Source organism: Mustela putorius, unplaced genomic scaffold (genome assembly GCF_011764305.1).
Source record: "Mustela putorius furo isolate JIRA1106 unplaced genomic scaffold, ASM1176430v1.1 tig00000585_pilon_pilon_pilon, whole genome shotgun sequence".
Taxonomy (NCBI): domain Eukaryota; kingdom Metazoa; phylum Chordata; class Mammalia; order Carnivora; family Mustelidae; genus Mustela; species Mustela putorius.
The window spans coordinates 9,922,159-9,949,980 of record NW_025421424.1 but is presented as its reverse complement, the minus strand read 5'-3'; the positions used below and the strand labels follow the sequence as shown (position 1 = coordinate 9,949,980).

Genomic DNA, 27,822 nt, shown 5'->3' with positions numbered 1-27,822 from the left:
CTGAGGAGTTGAACCAGGCTTCTCAAAATAACCAGGTAGGAAGCTGGATGTCTACAACTGAAGGCTCCAAACCGGAAGTGATGGGCAGACAGACCTATCTATGGAGGCAATGTAGAGCTCTTCCCTGGCTTCTGGAAGCTGAAATGTCTTACCCTTAAGTTGCCCTAGACCACAGATGCTTCCCTGGCCAGCAGGCTTTCCTCCCAGGTTCTGGAAGGCACACCTGACTGGAACGAAGAACTGTTGCCCTGTCCCAGTGCTGTAGCTCTTTCTACCAGCTCTTTATACCACCTTCCTATTAGAAGCTCAGCTGCTGACCCCCTAGTTCTCCCACTCCGCACACAGCTCCAGAGTTCTGGGTCACTATGCCTAGGTCCCCCACTCCCAGTCCAGTTGACTCTCACATCTGCAGCCTCATACTCCCGGTTCTCCACAGCCCCCAGAGGGAAAGCCAAAGATAACACATAAACAACAAGGAGATATTCATCTTTATTCTTAGCTTCACATGCCCACAGACTTCTTTTTTATGTGGAGAGACTGAGCCTTTGGGCCACAACTGCTCTCCGTGTTGAGGATTTAGTAATAGTGGTTCCTGGAAGAGGACCGTCACAGCAACTTCGGAGGCTCGCCAACCCTGTGCTACTATCGTCTGCTGCTCCGCATCTCCCATGCAGGCCATGCCCCTTGGAGCCCGGCCCTGTGAGCACAGAGCTTGGAGCCTTCCAGAGTCCAGAGAAACTGATTCCAGGGATCCCAAACCCAAGATGCCAGCTCAAAGCAAGACTTGGTTACCAGGACTCAGAAGAAGGCTGTGGATTCTGGAGGTGGCGTGCTTCGCCAGTCCCACCGTGCTGGCAGGCGCCAAAAGTCCAAAACTGGCCTGTGAGTCCAGTCCCTCCTGTTGACCACAGCTCTTATTTCACAGTCTTTTCCCTTGATTTCTTGTGTTTCTTCTGTTCCTCATATTCAAGTATCTTCCGTTGGAAGTAGCCTGCAGGTTCAGATACAGGTGTTAGAGGTATGTCGCCTGGCCACGTGGACGATGATAAACTCAGGGGTAAGAATCAGAAATAACCTCCCTGCTCCCCGTGCTCCCCTGCCGCATTCCTGTCAGGATCCCCATGTCCTCATGGGCCCCTGGAGAGCGGGGTATTCAGTTTGGCCCAAAACTGGGGCTACAAATAGGATTTTTTTTTTTTTCAAATTAATAGCAGTTGGCTCCAGATTAAAACAAAGAGCAACTTCCACAAAATGGCATCCCAGAGGCATTTTCTGAGGCTTTAGGTTATTTCAGTCCAACCCCACCGATAAGACTCTTCTGTAGGCCTCCAGAGCCAGGGCCACACCTGACCTGGACCCTCCCTGGGCTTTGAATGATAGGGACCTGTCACCGTATACCTGCAGAAGGAGTCTGGCTCTTCTCCGCTTCCTGGATGAAAAGGGAGAAGAGCTGTGTCTTCACAAACTTCTTCACAAATCGGCGGATGGTCTTGGAGTTCAGAGCCTTATAGAAGGCCCGTTCTTGGAAGTGGCCTTGCCCATTTGCCTCCCGCTTGATGTAGGAAGCATAGTGTCCCACCGTCTTGACAAAGAACTGCACAAACGGGCCCGAAACATGCTCATTGAGCTGTTCTGAAGCTGCAGGACACACAGAGGCCGTCTCAGAAGAACCACCCACTCCTGCCTCCAGGTGGCTTCCAAGGCAGGCAGAAAGCTCCCAGGGAGGCAGCTGGGTTCGGGCTCATGATTACTGATTAAAATGGGAGACGGGGTACAGGTTCTCTGCCATTGCTTGGGAAGAATAAAATCTCACACTCATACTTGCCCTAGAATCTAGGCCCCTGGGACCAGTCCAGGACTGCTGAGTGAGTCCATTTTTGTTCTGGCTGGGATGGTTGGGAATCCCGCCCTCAGGTTCTGTGGAGAAACCCAAAATAGGGGGGACCCAGGACTTACTCCATGGCTCATGGGTCGTCTGACCAAGGGAGTCCAAAATGTCATCCTGAAGCTTAGGCGGAAGGATCTCTTTTTCATCCCCAACCTAGGAGAGAAGAGCTCAGACTCAGAAGTCAAGCAGACTGGGAGGAGGTGCAGTGTTTGTACAAGCCTGAGGGGGGCATGGAACTTACACCCCAACTCCACCCCAAGTTGGCCACGTGGGAGAGAAGCAACAGAAGCTGCTTCTTGGCTTTCCATCGGACTGTAAACATCAGCAAGTTTCCCCTGCATCCCTGTGGCACACGATTTACATCCCTGATCTAGAAGCACCCAAACCGATTGCCTGGTAGTAGAGCCGTCTTTGCCAAGGACTCCTCCAGAGAGGTCTTGTCAGCACGGGTTCTCACCCAGGAAAAGCACTTCAAGTTTGTGCGAGTAAGTGGAGCATGGGAGGGACTGGAGCGATGGAGTTGGGGGCGGGCCTGCAGGGTGCCGGAGCCCAGACACTTACCGACATTAAGAAGGTTCCTTCACAAAGATTCACCAACAGGACCTGAAATAAACACAGAACGAATGGCTTTCTCTCTTCCCATCAGAGACCCCAGGAGCACTTAGCATCTGCATTTTTGCCTGTGGCTGCACCTGTCAGCCCAGGTGGCAACAAGACCAGCAATTCTCCCTTCCCGCCTGATACCCTCCTTTCTCACCGTCCTTGGAAACCCCCAGTCGCCTTCCTGGGAAAAGGTAGGAGGGTGTAGGAACGGGGAGGAGGAGTGCTACGGTAGGAGGGAATACAACTGGGGAAACCACAGCCAGTCACTCCCTTAATGAAACACTGATCCTAGGAATGGCTTCTATATATGGCACGGTTAGCATATGGCACACATGATAGGCTTTGCACATTTTCTCTCGTTCAATCCTTCCCACAGGAAGGATTTTCTCTCGTTCAATCCTTCCCACTGTCCCCATCTTGCAGATGAAGCAAAGAAGTCGCCCAAGTTCCTACAAATAGTAGAACTGGTTTCCGAGCGTAGATGGAGCTGTTCTAGATACCGCATCCCTGTCCTCCCCACGCCTTCAGCTCCCTGCCGTCTTGGTCAGATTTCGGCCAGCACCGAACACTTTTTGATTTTTTTTTTTTTTTAAGATTTTGTTTTTATTTATTTGACAGACAGCGATCACAAGTAGGCAGAGAGGCAAGCACAGAGAGTGGTGGGGGGGGGGGGTTGGCGGGAGCAGGCTCCCTGCTGAGCAGAGAGCCCGATGTGGGGCTCATCAATCCCAGGACTCTGGGATCATGATCTGAGCTGAAGGCAGAGGCTTTAACCCACTGAGCCACCAGGTGCCCCATGATTTTTGTTTTTTTTTTTTAATGCTTGCAACAACTTGATGTACTTGCCTGGGAATCCTACTTTAAAAACTCCCTGGGATCTTTGGGCCTTCCCGCAGGAAATAGGAAGAGAAGGAAATGTGCCAAGGGCAACAGGAACAGGGAAGGAAAGGCAGTGAGGAGACTGTGTGTCTGTGGGCTGTGCGAAAGGCGAGCACAGGGCTGGCCTTTGAGTTCATCACTGCCGAGGGGCCCTCCGTCTAGACCTGACACTATAAATTGGCATCCTGCTGGTTAGATTCCAACCTGCTGATCTGTTTCTCGAAACCTCAGAGTGCTTTTAAATAATTGGAGTTGGTTTCCAATATTTAAATTGGAAAATTTCACATCAAGTTTGCTTTAGGTGCTTCTGAAAAGTCAGTGGCTCTAACACTGGTTGGTTGACGACGTTTCTAAAGGACCGCGTTCAGATGGAACGGAGGGCAGCTGCCTCCCTTAGGAAGGTCTGTGCTCCACAGTTTACCAGGATCCCCCAAAGCCTGGGCTGGCCATTTAAATGCCTGCAGATCCTGTCTTTTCCTTTAGACTCTGGTCTTGTCAGTACGGTGAATGCTCCTTCTATGCTCCCTTCTTCCAAATAAAGGAAAAGAGCAACTGGAAAGTGTGCCAAAAGAGAGCGCAGGCAGTGTAATCATTCATCATCAGGGGAGAAAAGCTGAACTAGTTCAGGCCTGAGACCACTTTGAATACACAGGCTGGGATGCCTTTCTTTAATCAGGGAAGGCTCTTCATTTCAGGGAGCTAAGAATGTGCATGAAGAATTTTTTTGTGAAGTTCCCCCAAATCTTTCTAGTATTTGCCGTTATTACTGTCTGTCGAGTAATCCCTTCCAGAGCTTTGGTGGGCAGAGAATCCCCCCACAGCCACAGTGGGCCCTGGCCCTCCCCCGTTCCTCATCCCCTGCCCATTTCACAGAGCGGCTGCTGAGGACTAAAATGGGCCAAGGCTCTTGGATAGCAGGAGCTGCAGTCTGGCTGGCCTTGGGGTGTCTTCCTGCCTGGCTGTCAGGGGAGGAGCTAGAACTGCATCGTCAGCAAGTTTCATAATTCCTAGGGTTGGGACATTCTAAGTCATTGCCAAACATGGGGCTGATACTCTGACCCAGTTAGTCACATGGCAAAGACTCCCTCAAAGGGCTCGTCTACTCAGCACTTCTGAGGAGGGCTGGGAAGGCCAAGGAAGCAGGAAGGGAAACAGCCTGCTTCTTTACTTCCCAGCAATATTTTGTATAAGAAGGGCTTTGGTTCTCCCTGGGGTGCTAGGTTCCCTCATTGCCTGTGGGGCCTAGAATATGTCAACTGAGTTCTCTGGACCTCCCTTATTTCTTATGGAAGTAGAAGGAGTCCTCCCACCAGGGCTGGTTCCTGCCTCTTCAGTAGCTTAAGACGAGATCCCACCTCTTCCTTTGGTCAGCCCTTTGCACAGGGTAACGATGCAGATAGACCTAAGGAATCCTCTTAGCTTGAGAGTATATAGTAAGTTGATCTTCGGAAAGTGGCTACTGACAACTGAAACTAGAGTGCACGTTTTGAGTTGTCTTTCCAACACTGGAGATAGTTTTATGCTACCAATGCCCATTTTCACAACTGACACTTCTGGTGTGTCCAGGGCATTGCAAAGAAATAAGATGACAAAATCAAGTGGGATATGGACCTATATTCTCATTGGCTGAGTGAACACTGAGGTAGTCAGAAAAATAACCTGGGTTACGTGGGTGGCGCAGCCTGTTAAGCATCTGACTTGATTTCAGTTCAGATCATGCTCAGGTTTGTGAGATCAAGCCCCACATTGGACTACACATTCTGCTTAAGATTCTCTCCCTCTCCCTCTGTGCATCCCCTGCCCCACCACCACTTGCGTGCACACACACCCCTTCTAAAATAAATTAAAATTAAAATTAAAAAAAGGTAACTCTTGCTACATAAATCTGCATTTTTCAAGACTCATAGTTTGTAGGAGGGCTACATTAGCTCACTTGCAAGGAATGCGAATGAATTCTAATGGGCTGTGTGTTGTATAGACCAGCTGTGCCTGTCTGTTCAGATGAGAGACGGGACAGCCCAGACCCTGCCCTTTGGTAACTGACCTAGGACAGCTGGATGACCCTTGCATGAGCTGCCTCTTACACCCAAAAGGAAACCGCTCAGCAGGAGGAAGCAGCCGCTTACTGAGCATCAATTATGTTAGGCTCCAGGCTATGAGCTTTCTGTATGTTATGTCCCCTCTAATCCCTAGCTAGCACTTGAAAACCACTGTCCCCATTTCTCAGATAAGCAGCTCAGGCTTAAGGAGGTGAAGCAACTTGCTCCGAGTGACGCCGCCCTTAGCCACAGAGAGCCCAGGTCCAACGCCAGTGGTCCTGGAGTCACGCCCCCTCCTTCCCACACCGTACCTCTTCCATGGGGCTCTCCATGACCTGCTGCTGGAAGCGCATTTGGACTCCGACCATGAAGGGGGTGGGGCAGCAGACAGTGTCCAGGAGTCTCTCAGGGACAACGGGGATGTAGGTGTGTGCCCAGCTGAAGGGGTAGAGTAGTGCGGCAGCAGCATGGATGCACTGAGACAGGGTGCTAGGGACAGGGCACAGAGAACATGAGTCACGGAGGCCTGCCCGCGCCTCCACCCCTGTGCAGCGCCCACAGCCCCTTCCCCACAGACCGTAGAAGCGAGTCTGGGAGCAGTGCAGGTTGTTGAGTAGCTGGGAGGGGAGGGACAGAAGCCAGAAGAGGCTGAGGCTCCTCTCATCAAAGACAGGGATTCTCTCTCTCTGATCTTTCTTTTCCCCATTAGTCTTCTCTCTCACCCCCGCAGCACAAAACTAGTGGCCCCAAAGAGGAGGAAAGAGGAAATGCCTTCACTCGGGCAGATCACTGGGTGAGCCCATCTATAGGCTCGCCCCGGCGCTAAGGATGTGGATACCAGGAAGTCCAAGGCACTGACCCGGCTTGACAAACTCACAGTGTAGTTAAGGAGACAAACATGTAAACAGTGGAGCAGAGCAGAGAGGCCAAGCCCCATTTCCTCCTGGAGGCTCTCCACCCTCACCCCCAGCCTGTAAGTCTCACAGCTCCCTCTGGCCCCTCGAGGTTATTTCAAGTGAACAGGTCGGTGCCTGAGCTAGTCTGGGAAATTCCTAGATTCCAGGAACCTTTGCCCGGCGACTGCCCGCTGGAAAGTCCCAGAGAGGTGAGCCCTCCACCCTTCCAGTAAAGCATTCCCTGTGTGATTACGGCCTCGGTCATGGCTCAGGCGGACTCCTCACCCCGCCCTCCAGCACACACACCCAGCCCCGCTCTCTGTCCTCTCCACAGCCTCTTCATGGATGGCTCTTCGTTCCTCCAAACAAGCCTCAAACCAAGGCCAATAAAAACACGGATGCTGAAACCTGTTTCAGTTCTTGGTATGGAGCTCGTACTTCCTGAGTTAGAAAGATTGGGTTTCTGAGGGTCCAGCCAAGGCTGAGGCTGCCTGGAAGTCCCCTCCCTGCCTGGGCTTCGGGGCCCTGACAAACGCAGTGTGGGAAGGAACTGGGGAGTCTCGGGATCTCCCTGGAGAAAGTGAGCACCCGAGAGACAAATCCTGCCGGCCTGGGCCTGGATCCAGATTAGCTGGCACCTGGAATCACCTTCACTTCTTGAACACTCATCTCAGGGGAAAGGCAGGAACCCCAGCTCTAGCCACAACAGAACCTTCTCATTTTTCTACAGGGTTGAAAGTGGAAGCACTGTTTCCAGAGCAAAAGATTACACCACTTCCCTTAAGGATTTGGCTCACAACTAGTGCCTTTTTGGTTATCACTGATTTTGCAAAAGGTTCAACCCACAGCCCTTACTCCCTGCCCAGACTTCCTTTCCTCTAAAACCCATGATATCCACCTGACCCTCTGGCCTAACTTTTGAGTCCCTAACATCCTTTTCTTCTTCTTCCCTAAAAGACAGAACCAGGGATGTCAGCCCAATCTCACTGGCTTTCTCCTTCCCACACAGCCACAGAAGGTCAGCCTCCCACTCTTTCCATGTTATTTTTCTCCACCATTCTGTCACATGTCTCCCCAAGGATTCTCACATTTGAAGCCCCGAAGAGGCAGAGACCAAGACATGACAGTATCCTTCTTTGACTATGCCCAGAGATATAGTCAACAGAGAACTTAATATTAAGGATAGCAGCTAGCTTTTGCACAGCAAAGAAAACCATAAATAAAATGAAAGAGCAGCCTACTGAATGGGAGAACATGTGTAGATGATCTAATCTGATAAAGGGTTCATATCCACAATATATGAACTCCTACCACTCAGCACCACGAATCATCACCATCAGGTGATTAAGAAATGGGCAGAGTACAGTGTGGAGATTCCTTAAGAAATTAAAAATAGAGCTACCCTATGACTCTGCAATTGCACTACTGGGTATTTACCCCAAAGATACAGATGTAGTGAAAAGAAGGGCCTTATGCACCCCAATGTTCATAGCAGCAATGGACACAGTTGCCAAACTGTGGAAAGAACCAAGATGCACTTCAACAGACAATTGGATAAAGAATATATGGTCCATATATACAATGGAATATTACGCCTCCATCAGAAAAGATGAATACCCAACTTTTGTATCAACATGGACAGGATTGGAAGAGATTATGCTGAGTGAAATAAGTCAAGCAGAGAGAGTCAATTATCATATGGTTTCACTTACTTGTGGAGCATAAGGAATAACATGGAGGACATTAAGAGAAGGAAAGGAAAAGTGAATTGGGGGAAATCGGAGGAGGAGAGGAACCAGGAGAGGCTGTGGACTCTGAGAAACAAACTGAGGGTTTGTGGCAGGAAGGGGGTGGGCGGTTAGGTGAGCCTGGTGGTGGGTATTAAGGAGGTCGCGTATTGCATGGAGCACTGGGTGTGATGCATAAACAATGAATCTTGGAACACTGAAAAATAAAATAAAATGAAATGAAAAATAAAATAAAAATTTAAATAAAATAAAAATAAAAATAAAAAGTGTTCATGTAGTAGTCCTAAATTCTAAAAAAGAAATGGGCAGAGGACCTAAGCAGACATTTTTCTAAAGAAGACATGCGGATGGCCTAACACGAAAAGATGACCCACACCACAGATAGTCAGGGAAATGCAAATCAAAACTACAATGAGATATCACTTCACTCCAGTCAGAATGGCTAGTCTCAAAAAGACAAGACATAACAAGTGTTGGCGAGGATGTGGAGGAAAGGAACACTCGTGCACTGTTGGTGGGAATGCAGACTGGTGCAGCCACTGTGGAAAACAGTATGGAGGTTCCTCAAAAAAATTACAAATTAAAATACCATACAACCCAGTAATTCTGCTGGGTGCTTACCTGAAGAAAACAAAAACACTACTTGGAAAAGCTATATGTACACCCATGTTCATGACCGCACTATTCACAATAGCCAAAATACGAAAACAACCTAAGTGCGACCGACTGATGAATCGATAAAGAAGTACGTACAGTGACTATTATACATTATATGAAATAATGAGATCTTGCCATTCATACCAGCATGGGTGGACCTCCAGGATATCATGCCAAGTGAAATAAGTCAGACAGAGAAAGACAAATGCCATGTGATTTCACTTCTATGTGGAATTTAAAAAACAAAACAAGACAAACAAAAGGAGAAACCGACTCATACCTACAGGGAACAAACTGGTGGTTTCCAGAAAGGAGGTGTGAAGAAGGGCAGGCAAAATACATGATGGGCATTAAGAGGTACAGACTTCTAGTTATGAAACAAAGAAGTCATGGAGATGAAAAGTATAGCATGGGAAATACAGTCAATAATATTATAATAATATTGTATGGTGACAGGTGCTGACTACACTTATCTTGGTAAGCATTGCATAATGTCTAGAAATGCTTTTTTAAAAAGATTTTATTTATTTATTTATTTATTTGATAGAGGGATCACAAGTAGGCAGAGAGGCAGGTAGGGGCAGGGGGAGAAGCAGGCTCCCCACTGAGCAGAGAGCCCAATGCAGGGCTGGATCCCAGGACCCTGAGATCATGATCTGAGCTGAAGCCAGAGGCCCAACCTACTGAGCCACCCAGATGCCCCAATGTATAGAATTGTTGAATCAATATGTTATACACCTGAAATTAATATAACACTGGATGTCAACTATACTTAATAGAAAGTAATTAAAAAATAAAAATACATGAAATAAGTAAAAATAAAGAACAGCCCCCCCCCCAAAAAATCCCAGCTAGCTCTTACTAGTATGTTTGGTAGTAGGTACCTGATGTGTGCCCTATTTCGTTTAACCCTCGACACAGCCTTATGAGGAAGGTACGATCGTGATCTTGATTTTACAGATGAGATCATGACTTCAAGAAGTGAAGAAACTGACCTAAGGGGAAGCACATAGCTAAGGTAGAAGAATATATCGGATTGGAACCCTGTTCTGCTGATTTCAACACCTCTGCTTTCAACCACTATAGAATACTACATACCCTAAGGTCAAAGACCAGGTCAAGTTTGTCTGCATCTCCCTGATGTTTGACATCTGGCAGACAGTTGACACACAATAAATGTTTGTTGAATGAGTGAATAATGGATGGATGAGATGTGTTTGCCCTTAAGGATGACAGGCTTTACCTCCATACATATAAGCCTTCTCACCCTGTCCTGTGCCCTCCCTAAGCCATCACATCTGCACCTGCTCTGACTGGTCTCCAGCTCAGCTGTCCCAGGAATACTCCGGGCCCTGCTCAGAGATAAATCTGGAACTTTCTTCAGGCGCAGGAAGCAGTCAAGTTTGGAGGCAGAAGCAGGGGAATTGCAACAGGTGTTTCTCTACAAGGCTTAGTACAAAATCAGACCTGGAGGCAGAAGGGTGAACCCACAGGTCCTACAGCCTGATTCCCTCAGAGAGCCCTCGGCCTGTCCCCTGAACCCAGGAATGCCAGGCAGCCCAGGAGAGCTGCTCGGCAGCTGGACCCACCTGAGACCTTCTGCCAGAAAGATGATTCTTCTCTCCAACACCGCAGATGCAAAGATCTGAAGGATCTGCTCAACACTGAGACACGTCAGCAAAGAACGAAAATCCACGTGTTCTAGGTGGGAGTCCAGGGGCCGAGTCAGAGAGATAAACTGCAGGGGAATTGGAGAGAGGAGGCATCACCACGCTGAACAATCGCAAGGTCTTGAGTTCTGGGCCTCCACCAGCCTCCGCTCCTTTCTCCCCACCTGCCTACATCGGATCCTGCCCCTCCCCTCCTTTCCCTCAAGCTCAGGGCTATGCTGACCCATCCCCAGCCTGGCCCACAGGCTGGCTGTGAGCCCCCCTCCATTGCACACACTTTCTGCTTGAGGGCCTTCCCAGCTTGGGCCCCCCGGGTCACTCTTCTGGTCTCCCCCTCCGTCTCAGAGGCCCCCCTAATTCGATGCGTGTTTCCCATCATGTACCCAGGCAGCATCCCGCTTCTTCCCTTTCACCACTGTCACACCTTTATAAATTCTGTACTTCATTTGTGTGTTGAACATTTAACATCCGTCTCCCCCACTAGACTTTCAGCTCCAGGAGGTCAGGAATCTCATTCATTGTACTCACCACTTTCCATCCAGAAAATAGTACCGCTTGGAGCATGGCAAGCAGTACGTGGGTTATGCTTATTTTTGGAGAAAGGGAAAAGCCTCGCCCCTTATTTTTATGTGGGGGAGCCAAAGTTCAGAGGGACACACCGATCTTCCACAGTCCCCAGGGTCAGGCCTGGGATGCTTACACCAATGTCCTACTTGCGGCCTCAGTGGGCTTAGTGCCTGCAACGGTAGCATCGCCATGAGGCATGGGTAGGGACGCAGGGGTGGGGATGGATGACAAGAAGACAGATGGAGGCCATCAGATAGAGACACTGGACACCCACGGGAAGATGATGGGGATTGGGGACAAGTGGCAATTTGGGGGCTGCAGGCAGCATCCATTCTAGTGCCAGGAAACTCAGCTTACGTGTGTCGCTATAAATACAAGTCTCGGTGACTTGAACAGTAAGGAGGTGCTTGGGAGGATCAGAAACCATGGGTTTGATTTTCAGCTCTGTCAACAAGTCCCGTCGGGCCCCTGTCCCCGCCTGGCTCAGTCTGTCTGTGCTAACCGGCTGGACGGCAGGACTAAAAGAGTGGCACCCCCCAGAGGCTGCCCTCTCCAGCCACAGAGGGGCTCACACCCTCAGTAACCCACCTCCGTGCCCGAGTCGGGGATGAAGCTCTTCAGAGTGACAGTCTTCCCAGGAGCAGGGAAGGCCGCCTCTCGGAGGCCCTGCATGAAGGGGTAAATCACCGCCATGGAGATCTGGTCCCTCTTCTCCACCTCATCCAGGATCTGCAAGGCAGGGGACCTTGGGAGGCAAGGCTCAAAGGCAGCCACTGGGAGGTGGCAGAGGCCTTCCCCCCTCCACTACCCCACCAACCCCACCCCTGCCCTGGTCCAGCCAATCCTTGAGGACCTTCCAGACCCCTCCGCCAACTGCTCCCCTCTCCTCCCTGGCAGAACCCAGGCTGCTGTTGACCTGCTGCAAGAGACCTGCCGCCTTCTTCCTCTTATCCTCTTCACCAGTCCCCATTCCTCCTAGCGCCTCATGTAAACTGCCTCCCCCCCACCCCCCGCCGGAGTCCTCCCAGGGTAAGCCATCATCCATGACAGCACCATGTCCAGTCAAGCTGGATGCAGTGGGAGCCTGGAAACCTGGGCAGACTCCATCCCTCAGAATCCTGTATGGAGGAGCACTCCAGCAAGCAAAGGCCGACCGTGTCCCACACTCATCCTCCCAAGGGCCTGCTGGAGATAAAGCACACTGAAGTTCTTTTGTGGCCACCAAGACACTCCCTGTCCCTTCTCAGGACCTCCTCAGGTGTCCAGGCACTCCAGTTACTCTGGCAGGAGAAGCCCTAGAGACCTCTGCCCTTGGAGGAGTCAGAGCGAGTCTCCGAAAAGCATGTTATGACTCCGTATAGTAACTGTCTTCATATTTGCTCAGTGTTCCGCGTTTCTCCTGTCACTTCATTCGAGTCTCACGCCCGACCACGAGTCAGGGAAGTGAGGGACGTCACACACCTTTGCCAGATGAGGAATGGGAAACTCCTGCCTCCTAACCTAGGGCCCTCCCTGCTGTCCTGCTCCCCTGCTTTCTTCTCTGACCCGAGGCGGGGCCTGGGCTCTCTGCAGGGCAGGGGAGACAGTCCCCTGGGTTCAGTGCCCACTTTTCTCCGAAATCAAGTCGAGCCCAAGCTCCTCTCTGCCTTGGTTTGCCCGCCCGTGCTGAGGGCAAAGCTCCGCTTGGGGCCCAGGGAGCACAGACAGGTCAGGCAGCCAGGCAGACCCAGGAGCCGAACAGGCCCTGCAGGCCCCGGGGAATCCCGCTGCACCTGTACCTTGGAGAACAGGCCGAAGCAGCCAATGCAGCTGATGATGCAGTACACCTTGGGGAGGCGAGGGCCACGGCCGGTGGGCTGGGGAGGGACAGAGAGGCTCCCTCAGGGCCACCGCCTTCCCCAGGGCTTCTCCCTACTGGGGCTGATGGGGCGCAAGCCCAGAGGTGGGGGCTGGGGGACTCAGAGGGGGAAGTGGGGTCAGAGGGAGAAAGACGTGGCCGGGCAGAGGTTCTGTACAAGGCGTGGGCAGCAGGAAGGCCAGAGCAGCCCCCAAAGTCAAAAGCTAATGGCTTGGAAGGAGCCAAACACTGCTGCCATCAGTGCCAGCACCATTTGGGGTCTGCAGAGAGAGGGAGCAAGCATGCTGTGGAGATGAGGGACAGGCTAGAGGCAACAATACTGTACAAGGGACATGGAGAAGCCTCTGGAGACCCAAGTATCATTGAATTCTGGTCTCTGCTCCAGGAGGCTCCAGGGGCCAAGGCAGCTAGGCCTGGGTACGGAGGCTAGAGAGAGGATCTGGTGGAAACCTCCCACAGGATGAGCTATTGGAAGCCTGGGGACAGCGGAGACCACAGACGGGCCAGCAAAGGTCCCGTGGGTTGGCAAGGAGGGCCCTGCGTCCCCGTACTGCAGGGGTATAGAGGGCGCTAACGTGACAGCAGGGGCTGGATGGGACTCTCCAGGCAACCGCCATTGCCAGGGAGCCGAGGCTTTTGCAGCTGAAGCTCGAGCAAGCCCAGCTGTGGAGCGCAGTGGGCTGCAGAGAGGAGGGGGCAGTTCTGAGTGGCACAGACCAAGAGGCGCCTGCAGTAGCCGATCTTCCTGCTCCCATCCACGTTGGTCAGGACGAAGGAGAAGGTCTCCCTGAGGAAGAGAAGACACATGGTTTGCATTTACTCACCAGATCCTAAGAGAGGAAGGTGGTTGGCCTCAGACAGATGCTGAGGGGGGTCAGGAGGGCAGCGGAAGCTGCTGATGAATCATGAGAGTAATAATCACATCAATAATTTATTAAGTGCATATCGGTAGCTAGCTCTAAACATGCCCCCTCATTTCATTCCCAAAACAATTCGTTGAGGTGGATTCAGTTGTTATCCCCACTTTAAGGACAAAGGCGTCGAGGCTGAGAAGGTCGTTCTTATCCAAAGTCATTCGACTCAAATGTTTTGAGGCAAACTCCAAACTCAGGCAGCCAAATCCCAGGGCTGATGCTGAGGGGGACTTTGCCACACTGCCTTCTCAGAAGCCAAAGGCCTTGCATAAAGTCCAGCTTTGGCCAGAAGCAGTGAACCGTGGCAACCGTCATTCCCAGGACAGGTGAGACATTCTTGCCCTTCTCTGGACACAGGTGACAGATGGGTCAACGTGGTTGGCCCAGATCGTTGGCCCTGGGGGACTCCAGGCAAGATGTTTATAAGTGAGTCGACTCCAGTCCCTCCCCTTCAGGAGGGAAGCTGGTGAGAAACTGGCGTATACAGCGAGGGAGGGAGCCACAGGGCCCAGGGAGCTCGCACTTCTCTCTTCTCCCCCTGTCCCAGATTCCTCGGTCCAAGGCCTGAGCAGTTACCTGGGATACTCTGTGAGTGAGGCCCACTCATTGCCATCTGGGAAGCAGAACAAGGGGATGGCCCCGAGCAGCCGCTCCTCCTCTTCCTGTTGTCCCCGAAGCAGGTTCTCCCTCTAGAAGGAAGAGCAAGAGACCAGGGAATTGTGGAGGTCATGGCCGGCCAGCAGAGAGGGCCTCATGGCTGGCAGGCTTCTTTTGTGGATCTAGGGCAGTTTGACGATAAGCCTTCCTGCTGGCATGGTGGCTCAGAGTGTGCCTCTAACCAGCCCTCCCCACAGAAACTACATTCTGGCACTGGATGCACCCCAAGGCTGAAACAGCCCCTCCTAGGCCAAATCTACATGAGCCCAAGTTAGATATCAGGACCCTAAGGACCCACATAGGCAGGAAGGGAGCCAGGGCTTCACTGAACACAGAAAGGCCCAGAGGCTGCCTGGCCTCCTGGGAGGGCCACGTGGAAGAGCGACCACAGCAGAGCAGAGTAGTGACTCGTTCAGCTGTCGAACCGTCAGGGTGCACAAGAAGGACGCCCCATCCCCACCCTTGACCCTACCCCCAGAGCAGACTAGAAGGAGCCTGGTGTTTGGGCTGCAGCCGCAGACCGAGCCTGCCCACCAGCGGAGAGCTGGCCCCACCCTCTCCTTCCCACCCACCCCAGAGAGGGGATGCTGGCCAGGAGGTCTGGGGGAAGGCAGGCCTCTCTACAGAGAAAGGTGGCTGAGGACAGAATTTAGAAGAATGAGGAGGCCCCCCAAAAGGGGCAGAAGAACCAGCCTCGTTTCTCTGCCAGGGAGCCCAGGTCAGTTCCTCACAAAGAAGCCAGACCTAGATTCTGTGGGTGATAACAGGAAACGGGGCAGGGCCTGAAGGAAACGGGAGCACCGAGCATAGGGCGGCTCCAGACTCAAGCCCTGGCAGGGTGGAGTGGGGAAGAGGGCATCCCTCCCCCCACCGCCTCCCAAACACCCAAATCCTGCCTCACCCTGCCTCCTCCTTCCATCCTTACCTTGGGAAACTGGTAGGTGATGGTGGGCTCATAGTCAGGCCCGGAACTCTTTTTTTTGAGGGAAACCACGAGGAGGTATTCAAAGAAGTGTTGCCCTCCAGCGAAGGCGGGCAGACAGTGCTCCTGGGGCCTTTCTGGCTCCTTTACAGGGTCCCTTGGATTATCCTGAAGAGATCCTGAAAGCAAGACACCAAGGCCCACTTGGTATTTCAGTGGCCCGTGCCCCAAGGGATCTGTGTGGTTCCAGAGAGCCTCGCCCCTCAAGGCCACCATGCCGACGCCGAGATGCCCGGAGCCTGCCCAATGACTTAGTGCCCGGAGCACGGGGAGAGCCACCCGGATGGTTTTCATGCCTGCCCTGGGAGATTTCTGAAAGCACAGGGAGCCAAGAGGAGAACAGAAACCGCTGATTTGGAAGCCAAGGAAATGTACTGGGGAGCCACTGTGGAGGCAGAGACTGGGCCCATTCAAAGGCGCCCAGGGCAAGACCCGAAGCAGGAAAGACTGGGTAGAGATGGAACTGAATCAGAGCAGGTCCTAGGGCCATGTGTCTGTGGCCACACTGGCCCCTATGGCTGGCATGACCGGCTCTGCAATCTAATAGGGGAAGCATCCTGGCCTACGCACATGGGGGACCAAGTGGAGGTCAGGCTATAGAGACTTTATGTGGAAGAGAAGGAAGAAGCATTTCAAGGAGGAAACAGCCCCGTGGGAGAGGGTCACCCTAGAAAACAGGAAGTGGGCAGTCCAGTCCAGACCTGCTCGGAGTCGAGGCAGCCGGCTGTGGAAGAGCCTGAGCATCCCGCCTATCACTTGTCCTTCCATCGCCTCCAGCCTGCAGGGGGCATGGAGCGTCTCCCCTTCCTCAGGACACAGGCTGGCTACAGAAAGTCTAAGGAGTGGCTGCCGCTTCCGTCTCCAGCCACAACTCCATGAAGCCACGCCAGGCGCTGCCTTCCAGAGAGAGGAGAGCGGCTTCCATGCTGAGCACCCAATGATTGAGCAAGAAGGATGTGACGGGACCCAGGAAGGCAGCTGAACGCCCGCGTTGACAGAGGCAGCATCCTGGCACTGCTGCTCTGACCTCAGCTCCTCCCAAGAGCCCCGGGGTGTGGCAAGAAAAAAGGTCATGAGCAAACACCTCTAAGGCCCAGCTGTTTCTGGGCTAAGGGCTTTGAATCCTGTGCTGCGGACTGTGCCGTGGGTTTATGGACAACCTCGGGACAGTGAGGAATGCGCAGCAGCAGCAGACTGGGCACCGGAACCTCTCCAGCCCCAGGACAGGGATTTTTGTATTCCTGTAACTTTGATTCCTGACCTTTCACATCTCAACTTGATTCACTATGGCCAAAAAACCCTGCGAGGCCCCCCTGCTGCACATGGAAGCTTCCAGAACTTCAGGACTGCAAGCAAGCGCACGATACCAAACCTTTCCCACAGCCAGCATGCCACTGCCTCTCCTGATTAAGATAAATAGACTTGGCTCATTAATTTCTTCCATGGAAAATTTTTTCTAGCAAAAGAGTTGTGGAAATCGATCCAAACCTTAAAACCTTCCTCTCCTGGACGTAAAAAAGAGAGCAAATCCATCTCTAAGCTGGTGAGTTCCTGGTATGTCAGGATGATCTACAATGGTGCATCTCTTACCACCTATGATTATCCTTTTTCTTTTTTTTTTCTTTTTAAGATTTTATTTATTTGACAGAGAGCACAATCAGGGGGAATGGGAGAGGGAGAAGGAGAAGCAGGCTCCCCGCTGAAGGACTCCATCTCAGTACCCTGGGATCATGTCCTGAGCTGAAGGCAGATGCTTAACCCTCTGAGTTGCCCAGGCATCCCCCTGCAATATATCCGAAGACTGACTTCTCTCACGGGACCCACTCCAGGGCTCCAGCAAAGAATGCCTCCTCCCAGATAGGAAGCACTGAGTCAGGACATTCCCCCCATCCCCACCCCCGTGGCCCACAGTAGGGGACTGGTTGCATCAGCAGCCTGAGGCTAACTCCTTGACAGTGGAAAGCTACGAGGTGATCCTGGCCCCACCCCCAGTCCTGCTCAGTCTTTTCTCCCTGTTGGGTCAGGTCAGCTAAGAGCAGAGCAACTGGCCCCTTGAGCTCTAGTGGTATCTCAACGCTGTGTCTGGAGGCTGGGGAAAAAAGAAAAATAGCACTAAGTCACCTGGGAGTCTCACATAAACTTCCGAATGAGCAAATCTGTGGGCTAAGAGCCAGGAGGCAAAAGGGTTTGGTGGCCCTGTCTGTGCTTCAGCAAAGAATTAGCAGACTTCCAGCAGAAAGTGGGTTGCTGGAATATGGGGAGATGGCTGTCTCGTTCTTAAGAGCTCCAGACCAGGCTTTTGTGGGACTAGTAAGAGCCAATACTTGGGGATCCAGACATGACTCCTGGGGAGAAGCCCAATTACCGTAAATAAGGATGTCACAAAAGCTGTAATGGTGAGGACAATGACCCAGAACACTCAGAATTGTCGCTACGTCTTACTCAAAACGTGCAGACTTGTTCACAATCCTCACCACCTGTCTGAGGAACAAGTATTGTCCTGATACAGATGGGGAAACTCAGGCACAGAATAATTCAGGGGCTATTTAGGGACTATTAACAGAGTCTGTTTGGAGTAGGAATTAGGAGAGGTCCATGTCTATGTTCCCACCTTCTGGATGCAGTACACACCAAACATCCCACCAATGTGGGGTGCCTCCTGTTTGCAAAAGTCTTTGAGAACCCAAATCTTTTCACTGATCGTTCCAGAACCTCAGGAAATTATTCCTTTCCCTAAACCCTGGGTTTAGGGGTTGCATTTTCAGCCCATTTCCTCCTGCATTATCAGGAGAGCCTGGAGAACAGCAAAACACGTAAAATCAAACAAAAGAAGTTATTAAACTTTTGGGCTGCAACCCAAGAAATCCAGAAAAGGATTGCTTTCTTCTTCCTTTCAAAGAGGTTTATCAACACAAGAGAAAAGCAGAAAAGAAAACACTCTACCCTATTAATATAGGCCATCTCATTTAATCCCCAGAGCCCTGGAATGAAATTACTGTCCTGAGTTTTTCAGTTGAGGAGGGAGCCACCCTTTCCAGGGAAGTCAGGAGTCTGGTTACACTTGTTCCTGCACCAGGAAACTCCTCCCACAGGCACCCGAGTAAAGTTACAGAACCAGCTAGAATATAGGTGAGGGAACTTTCTGGAACTTTTATTTGGAAAGCTGGCTTTTCCTTTTCTAGCTCAGCAGCTCCCAACTCAGGACCACCCCCACTGCCACGTCTTCCCACCAGGATGACTTACACATGCATGTACACACACACACACACACACACACACACACACCACCTCTTATCACACAATTGCCCTGAGGACAAAAGGGCAAAAGAAGACGGGGAACTCCTTAGAAAGGTGGAGGATGGTATGGAAGATGAAAAGGGCATACTCTCCTGGCCTGACAGGTGGCTGACCTCAGAACAGGTAATACAGGCTGCTCATCTCACAGCTACTCCCATGCCCAGGTCGCTGCTTCAGCTGCAATCATCAGCCCAGTTTGGGGGCTGAGGTGTGTGGAAACAACTGGAATGTCTCTTCGTGGCTGCAAAAAGCAGAACTCTTCCATTCACATGGATTTCTTGAGAGTTAAGGGTGCCCAGTAAGAGCAGACCAGTAAGTCTCCATAGAAAAGAGGAAACTAGGGGTGCCAGAGTGGGTCCCCACTCTGGTCTCTGACCTCTTTGCCTTGAAAGGGACCAGATATTGGAAGCCTGTGTTTAGGGTGAACAGCAAGGTCTGTGGGGGTGGGGCGGGGGGGGGTGCAGGAGTGATGATAGAAGGGGCACTGATCTCATTCCCAGATCTCCCTGTTTCCCAGGCCTGGAGTAGGAAGGGTTCTCACTCAACTTTTTGACTGCCAATGTTAGACAGCTTGGAATGGCCCCAATTTACTCTCTACTTGGCTACTTTCTCCTCAGTCGGTGGGACCTCTGGGCAAGTATCTAAGGGTTCCTGCTGCCCAGCCACAAGACGGGCTACTAGCAAATCGAAATAAATGTTTGTTGAATGAATTAAAAACATGAATGAACAACTAATGGCGTTCTTGCAAAGCCAGTGCCCCTGCTAAGAAGAAAGGGATCGAACAGTGACTTCTGATTGAAACCCCACAACCCTGTAATTATTTTCCCCTCACCTGGGGGGGGGGCAGAAGGGGGGTGGTGGCGGGTGTCAGGAGCCACAGGAGGTGCGCCCTGTCTGGGTAACACACTCTAAGGCAGCAGCAAAGCAGGTCTGTCCCCAGTCTGCTGGGGGCCACGCTCTCCCCGGCCCCGCCGCCACCCGCAGGTGGGGGTGTTCACGTCGGGGAGCCGAGTTCCTGTCGAGCCCAGCGGCGGGGCGGGGCGGGACTGAGGCGGGGGCTCCCGGAGGGCGCCTCGAGCACACTGCGGTTGCACCACAAGCTTCCTGGCTGGAAGGACACGTGGCCCCGGGGCCCCACAAAGGCTTCCTTTGGCCCGCCACCTCCCCCTCGCCCCCACGGGCCCGGCCGCTCTTCAGACCTCCGACCTCGCGGCCACCTGGCCCCGTCCCTTGCACCTGTGTCCCCCCTCCCGCTCACCTGGCGCCAAGGCTGCGCTCCTAGTGGCCCTCGGACTGCCGGCGGAGCCGCCCCCCCGCGCCCAGCTCCCCCCGCCCCCAGCCCCGCCAGCCTAGTGGCCGGGCCTCCGACGTCGGTGCCGCCCCCGCGCCCCAGCCCAGCACTAACCCCCGCGGCCGCGCTTCAGTCTCAGGCTGGCTCGGAGGCGGCGGCCGAGCCCGTCCATGGCCCGGCGAGTGCCCGGCGCCGGTCCCGGGTCCGCGCCGGCCCCGCCCCCAAAGCTCGCCCTTCGCGGGCCCGGCACTTTCGCTTTCACGCGGGGGGAGGCCGAGGGCACAGGCCCGGGACGAGGCGGCGCACCTTCCGGACTGCGGGCCAACCCCCGGCGCACCTGGGCGGGCCGGCTCTGCCTTCGGGCCCCCGGCGGGGTGGCGTGGGTGACAGAGGGCGCTCGACGCGCGTCCGCGAGGAGGCGGCGCCACCGCGCTCCCACCCTCCGTGGGGCACCCCGGGAAGTTCGACTTGCCGGAGTCCGCAGTCCCCAAACGCGCGGGTGCGACGCGGTCGCGCCCTACCTCCGCGGACGGGCTGGCAGTGCCCACTGGGCACCCCTCTGGGCACCCGTGCCTCTTCCAGGTGGCTCCGGACTTACCTCAGAGCGCACAGAATTCTCGGAGTCAGCACAGGCTTCCACCTTTCATCTCTCCCCACCCTGCAGCCGCTTTAGCCTCTGGCCAGTTCCAGCACTTTTGCGTTCTGAGTCCTTGCACCGCAGGGCACGTGTCCTTCCCTCTTTTCCCTGTTTCACTTCCGTAAGAAGCAGCGAGCCATCGAGCCAACTGCTGCCCTTTGGGCTCCCAAGGAGGGACTGGAGAGGCGCTTCGCGAGTTCTGACCCTGCCTTCCCTCCGGAGCGTTCTCTGGCAAATCAGCAAAGTGGGGGTAATTCCTGCCCTGCGGCCCCCACAGAGATGTGAAAGCTGAGGAACAGAAAGTTCTTTGTAGACTCTTCTGTGATAGGAATGTAAGGGATGATGATGGTGGTGGTGGTGACCATGATGATGATGGATGATAATGATGATGTCAGTGGCAGCTGTCTGCACTCGGGGTCTAATCCCAAATCCCATACAGCCTTTCAGTTCCTCCTCAACCCTTATATTCATTGGCTTCCAAACACACAGAGACTTCAGGCTTCCGTGGTCAGACATAAAAATTTGCATCTGATAAACCCCACTGGCTAGTGGGCCATCTGCCGGCTCTCTTCTCCCTCCCAGGTGGGCCTCTGTAGGGTAGGAAGGGTGGGATGCATGCAAAGTCCATCCGAGGTGTCTCCATTCACAGAGGTTTTAGTCTCAGTTTTAGGGTGGGAGGCAAAGGGCAGAAGACACAGCCAGAAATATGTCTGGGATCTATAGAAATGACCCTCGGACTTACAGCTCCTTTCCCTCTCCCATGAGTGGCCTCCAGGTACCTCTTCTGTCATAGACAGGGTGGGTGAGCAGGAGTGGAGAATCCAGCCCTGGTATTAAACTGTCTAGTCTTTGCCAGGAGGTTCTAAAAGTTGTCTGTACTCTGGGCCTATGCAATTTTGTACTTAATTACATGGTCAGTTTCTGTTCTCTATTCTCTGTGTGTTACACCCTCGTGCAAGGACACATCTCTTCCCTAAGTATCTTCTCTTGGCTTCCCTGGTATCCTGTGCTTCTCTGTGTAAGTATTGTGATTGTTCATGATCAACTTGTCCAGTTGGTTGAATATTATTGTGCCTTAATTTTCCCAACCTATTTTATGGTGGTGCTAACCAAACTACTTCCTTCCTTTAAAAACAGAGGAAGAAATACGGGCACGTTCACACTAAAAAGGCATGCATGGATGTTCATGGAAATCTGATCTGAAATAGCCTCAAACTGGAAATAATCTCGAATGTCCCTAAACAGTGAAATGTATGGACTGCGGAATAATCTTACAATGGAGTACTATACAGCAATGAAAATGTAAGTAAAACCCCTGCTGCCTGCAACATGGTTACATCACACACACGTGATGTTGAGCCAGAGGACCAGACACAGAACAGCACATAATGTAAGGTTCCATCTACATGAAGTTAAAAACAAGCAAAACAAATTAATGGTATGAGAAACCAGGATGATGGTAGATTTATGAAGGAAGGAGGAAGGAATGATTGGAAGAACAACATAGGGCTTCTGGGGTGCTGGGAATGTCCTAAGGCTTTACCTAGTGGCAGATACACAGATGTGTTCACTATGTGATCATTCTTTGCATTGTACATGTTTATGTGTTTTTCTATACGCATATGAGTTTAATTTAATCTTATTCATTTTTTAAAAGATTTTATTTATTTATTTGAGAGAGAGTGTGTGTGTGTGTGTGTGTGTGTGTGTGTGTGTGTGTCTGAGCTGGAGGGAGAGGGAGAAAGGATCTGAACCAGACTGTACTGAGCGAAGAACTCAATATGGGGTGGGATCCCACGACCTCAAGATCATGACCTGAGCCGAAACCAAGAGTTGGCTACTCAACAGACCGAGCCACCCAGGTGCCCCTATATGAGTATAATTTTAAAGGATTCTTAAAATACTCATGAGGACCTAGGGTGACATAAATGAAGGGATAAGCCAGGTGAGAATGAGGAAGTACAGACAACACTAGGAAAGTTAATTGAAATGTTGGGTTAAAATGGAAAAGATAAGAAGGTGTTTATATAAGCCTAGGGATGGGAACAAACAGGGAAGTAAAGTAAAGAGAATGGCAGGTGGATCAAAGTCTAAGAGGAGGGGAGACGGCCTCGGTACAAGATTGGCTTCAAAAGGGAAAAGAGAACTTTATGTGAAGGGGAAAGCAGGATATGAGAATGGGTAGGATGCTGACTGCTTTGTAGATGAGAAAGTGAGAAGTTAGAGGATAGAACAAGACACCTCAGTTTCTGCTAAAAGTTTTTCTCTTCTTTTCTTCCTGTAGCTGCCATTTCCCACATTATTCCACAGGTTACTCTCCCAGAGTCTGGTCGTGGAGCAGAAAGAAAATGACATGGGTCACCTGGGTGGCTCAGTGGGTTTAAAGCCTCTGCCTTCGCTCAGGTCATGATCCCAGGGTCCTGGGATCGAGCCCCGCATTCAGCTCTCTGCTCAGCAGGGAGCCTGCCTCCCCCTCTCTCCCTGCCTGCCACTCTGCCTACTTGTGATGTCTGTCTGTCAAATAAGTAAATAAAATCTTAAAACAACAAAAAAAAGAAAATGACTTGAGCCTTTCTTGGAAGTCTTAAAAGGAAGTTCCCAAGGGAGTTTTATTCAGGGAGGTAGCATGGCAGAATGGACTGACATTGGACTCAGCCCTACCTGTCGCTTACTTGCCCCAAAGCCTGAGGCTGGCATTTCCCTGAGCCTCACTCTCCTCTGAGATAATAAAATCACCTTGCCGTGGGGGTTGCGAGCACTAGAAAGAACACGTTGTAATCCAAATGTCCAAACCTCATGCCCCAAATCACCATTGCCTACACTCTGTCTCCTTTCATGGCAGAAGTACTTACTATCTTTTACCAGGCTCCTGTTTCCAGGGAGTCCTGAGAAACCCTTAAGAAGTATTTACATGTTCTACAGACCAATTCTGGTAGCTGCTTGTCATCGTCATAGGGATCCAAACTACTGCCCTCTCTTTCCACAGTTATGTCCATTTTCCTCTGTTCTCCCTGTGCCATTTTGCCCAACCTGGGGATTGAGATTGATCCTACCTCCAGTTCCATACAGTGACTGTTAAGATCAGGAAAGAAGTTTTGTTAAGACTTTGCTGAAGGCTTAGTGATGTGATAAGTATATTGCCAAAGTGGGAACTTAGAAGCCAAGTATCACTGCTCTTGGGGTCCACACCAGGGTCCTCTCCTGGATACTTCTCTGCCTGCCCTCAGCTCCACCCACCCCTCCCCATGCTCCAGAGGCCAGATGACCTGAGTGCAACAGAAATGCTCTGGAGTCCAGCCCTGCCTCATACTCAGTTCTTCTAGAATGACCGACAATGACAATGTTTATTACCTTCAGGGGAGAGTGCAGGCCCATACACAGGACGTGATTGATCTTGCCCCTTGGCACAAAGTCACCAGAACAAAAACAAAATCAAAGACCACTCCAAAGGATGGGCTGATACAGAATAATATTATTGATAGTCCTGTACAATTCCTCTTCAGAGCTTGAGGTAAACAGAAGCTCAGCCATCTAGCCTTCAGACCATCTTGGAGTTTGGGCTTCTGATCTCCTGTGATAAATGACTTGGACAATAACCGATACATCTACCAGGAAAAAGCCATGGTGGCCAGGATTTGTAAAGGACATCTGAATAATGGAAACAAAGATGACCTTTTATATTATAGTAAAGAGCTTCTAGAGCCAAAGTTCTCAATCTCTCTCTTTCAGACAAGAGCTTGTGTTCTCCATTTGCATAACCTTGACCAAACCTTGACCCTCCCGCTTGTAAATCAGATCCTGTTACAGCCTCAGTTCACACTATTGCCTTTGTTTCTGCACAAGCACTTGTAACAATTTGTAGTTACACATATATTTCTGAGATTATTCAACTATTCTCTCCTTTTCTAGTTTTCCCCAAGAAGCATCAATTGTGTCGCTTTTGCTTAACTCCATGTCCCAGGTGCACACACGGTAATCAGTAAATATTTGAGGGAATAAATGAATGGATGAATGAAAGGATAGTCTGCCCTTAACTTCCACCTCTAAAGAGACAGGGAATTACTTGAAATATTTTTGTTCTTCTGGGTTCTACTCAGGGCGAACACTTAGGTTGCATAACATCCATTCTGCCTTTTATCTTTGCTGGCAGAGTTGTATCACGTGGGCAGAATCTGATCAAAGAAGTCCCAGTCTCCTTTCTCGAGCTTCATTTATAGTGGGCAAGCGACTCAGCTCTGACCAGTAAGGAGACATCTATTCTGGTCAAGGGGCGATCTGCTGGGGACGTCTGGGACAGGTTCCTCTAGAAGGGATGGTGTTTTTCTGCTTCTAGACATCACTAGGTTTGGATATGACAGGAGTGGCTGAAATGAAGCCAGGGCCTGCGCAGAACGGGGCCAACATGCTCTCTGAGTAAAAGGGCAGGTGCCTGGTGCAACTGGCAGGAGCCTGCAGGTGCTTCAACTCTGGGCTTCTTGTTACCCAAAGGAACAGTTCTCCTCACAGATTACAGCAGTGAGCTTTCTAAATGCATCTAACATGGCATCTAACACAAAGACACATGCATGTAATTTGCAAAAATTATAAAAAAAAATCACTGTGCAAGGTGTTTCTTCTTTTTTTCCTACCATTCTATTATTGCATTTTTAAAAGGATGTAATTGAGTGGGGCTCCTGGGTGGTTTGGTTGGCTAAGCATCAGGCTCTTGATTTCTGCTCAGGTCATGATCTCAGGGTCATGGGATCACCAAGCCCCTTGTCAGTCTCCTTACTCAGTGGGAAATCTGCTTCAGATTCTGTCTCTCCCTCTATCTGCCCCCACCCTCTTTCTCTCTCTAAAATAGATAAATTTCTTAAAATTAGAAGACATAATTGAGGCACCCTAAAATGATTATACCACCCAAAAATGTGTGTAGTCTACTGTACAAAAAAAATTGGGGAGTTTTCTGGTACTTTCCTGCATATTCTGGAGTCAGACTACCTAGGGTAGTATCTCAGCTCTGCCAGTGACTAGCTTTATTAAATTGGACATGTTTCTTAACCTCTCTGTGATGAGGTTTATCTCCTATCTGGTGGGAATAAGAATCACACCTACTTCCTAGGGTTGTTTTAAAGATTTAACGAGTCAATACATGTAAAGCACTTGGAATGGGGAGCCATTAGGAGGTCTGAACAGAAAACTGACATGATCTCATAAAGATGAATAAAGCATGGTCCCTGTCCTTACAGTTTCCATTCCTATGGGAAAGGTATATTAATGCAGAGGTACTGGGATTAAGAGAAACACACAGCTATTTTAGGGAAATGAAGGAGAAACATACATTCCAGCCAGAGAAATAAAGTGTAACCTTGAGGAGTTAGGACTGGGAGATAAAATGAAATCAGAAATTTCTATTTACTTAAAAATAGGCACATTTTAAAATTTCAGGTATATTAAAATTGAAAGAAAAGTACATGGCAGAGAATTCCTGTATATTGCCTCACCTTCACCTTCACACAATTTTCCCTATTGTTAACATCTTGCCTTTGTGTGCTACATTTGTTACAATTGGTAAGCCAGTATCCATACACCATTATTAAGTGAAGTCCATAGTTTACTTTGGAATTCACTGTTAGTCCCATACATTCTGTGGGTAGTATCAGGTGGAATGTTTTCATTGCCTAAAACTCCCCTGTGCCCTACCTACTACTCATTCCTCCTTCCCTCCCTTGAAATCCTTTGCTGCCATCAATCCTTTTACTGTCTCCATAGTTTTGCCTTTTCCAGAGTTTCAGAAAATTGGAATCATACACTCTGTAGACTTTTCAGATTGGCTTCTTTCACTTTGCAATATCTATTTACTTTAAAAAAAACATTTTTTTTTTTAAAAATGCAGAATACATTCAGAAGAAAAAGAACAAATAGAATGAGTAGAATTTGAAAGTATCTTTCTGGCACTATTCAGGTTTCTTATAAGCAATTGCACAATAGTATTTGCTGAACAAATACGAATAAATTTCCAGCTGTTGGAATAAAAATTCCAACAATTCCAATAAATTATTGTATGACTACAACATTAACACACACAACACACATTTGTTGAACTGAGCTATAATGTTAACCACTTGATTACACTTAGGAATTTCTCAGTTCTTCTGGCCATTTATTCAACAGCAACAGACAACTCTTGTGGATTGAACTCTTCCTATGTGCAAGCACTACGCTAAGCATTTTATAAACATTACTTCAAATCAGCTTTACTAATAATCCTTTGTGTTAGGTATTATTATCCCTGCTTTATTTATTTATTTATTTACTATCCCTGCTTTATAGATGAAGAAACAGGCTCAGAGATGTTAAGAAACTTGCCCAAAGTCACAAAGCAGGGAAAGTGCACCTTTCTTTCACATTCAGATGAAAATCTTATCTCTAGGTTCTTAGGGGCAGAGGAGGGGTGGGGGGGCTCTGCCTTGAGTATATCAGCAGTTCCTGTGGACTCTTCTGTGAAAGTCCAGTACTCAAAGTTTTCTACAATGCTCTCAGATACCCTGTGTGATTACAGTCAGGCTAGTCTGCTCACTGCTCCCAAAGTGCCCTGTCTTCCACTCTGACAGATTCCCCCATACTATTTGAGGAGGGGCTTTGTGTGTTTTTTGTTTGTTTGTTTTTTGTTTGCTTGCTTGTTTGTTTGTTTTGTTTTGTTTTGTCATTGTTGTTTCCTACATGAGACAGAGGCTCATCATAAGGTGTCACAGCTGCTGGAAGTCCTGATATATACATGATACCTCCAGAGATAAAGCAGACATATAGCTCTGTAAAGCTGGGGAAATGAGCCCACCACCCACCACTGTAGAAGGAAAGAAGGGGACTTAAAGATCGGGGAAGGCTTATAATTCATCAAAGATCATTAGACATTTCCACCTACAATTAGAAGTGAGAAATACCTGATGTTCTCCAATGCTTCCAAACTTCTGACCCAATAAACACAATCTTTCCAAGCAGGTGGGCAAGTCTTAGAAATCAAACATATCAGCCTGCTAAATGTGGTTAGCAGACAGAGCATAACCAACGCAGCATCGCAAAGACAAATTACTTTACCTGAATGAACACAATTTATGAAGGTACTGATCCTGTATTCATTTCTTTATTGTCTCTCTGCTTCTTTGTACAATTTCCCAGAGCTACATTTTTTTCTCATCTGACTGACTAAAAAACCACCTCAGTGTCACGGACAGTAAGTGACATTTCAGAGTCAGGGTT

At 50.2% G+C, this 27,822-nt stretch overlaps 1 protein-coding gene and 1 long non-coding RNA gene across 4 annotated transcripts; one reads left to right on the top strand and one right to left on the bottom strand.

Moving 5' to 3' along the window:
- Window positions 1–470: 470 nt before the first annotated feature.
- On the bottom strand, window positions 471–20,265 carry DENND2D (DENN domain containing 2D). 3 transcript variants are annotated; one of them, XR_006607290.1, is made up of 12 exons: window positions 16,060–16,432; window positions 15,302–15,477; window positions 14,296–14,408; window positions 13,523–13,592; window positions 12,726–12,803; window positions 11,536–11,676; window positions 10,300–10,448; window positions 5,721–5,898; window positions 2,450–2,491; window positions 1,957–2,041; window positions 1,399–1,594; window positions 471–991 (listed from the first exon to the last, which is right to left on the bottom strand). XR_006607290.1 is itself a non-coding variant. In XM_004769767.3 (12 exons), the coding sequence occupies exons 1-12, from the start codon at window positions 20,116–20,118 to the stop codon at window positions 915–917; spliced, it is 1,407 nt and encodes a 468-aa protein (XP_004769824.1). In that variant the 5' UTR covers window positions 20,119–20,265; the 3' UTR covers window positions 471–914. The 3 variants fall into 3 exon arrangements, 2 of the variants coding, with proteins under 2 accessions (XP_004769824.1, XP_004769823.1); XM_004769767.3 differs by lacking the exon at window positions 16,060–16,432 and adding an exon at window positions 20,061–20,265 and having other exon boundaries at window positions 1,399–1,638; XM_004769766.3 differs by having other exon boundaries at window positions 1,399–1,638.
- On the top strand, window positions 16,644–23,021 carry LOC106003531. Its single transcript, XR_001176076.2, has 3 exons — window positions 16,644–16,901; window positions 21,721–21,885; window positions 22,868–23,021. It is a non-coding gene; the product is annotated as an uncharacterized LOC106003531 (long non-coding RNA).
- Window positions 23,022–27,822: the final 4,801 nt, after the last annotated feature.

Bases quoted from the DNA above. Each gene is read 5' to 3' on its own strand.
- DENND2D (XM_004769766.3), bottom strand. From the start codon at position 16,432: ATGACCTTTTTTCTTGCCACACCCCGGGGCTCTTGGGAGGAGCTGAGG. The intron at 14,409-15,301 runs GTAAGGATGGAA...TCTTCCTTCTAG, and splicing joins TCACCTACCAGTTTCCCAAG to AGGGAGAACCTGCTTCGGGG. The intron at 5,899-10,299 runs GTGGGTCCAGCT...CCCTGTCCCTAG, and splicing joins TTTCTGGCAGAAGGTCTCAG to CACCCTGTCTCAGTGCATCC.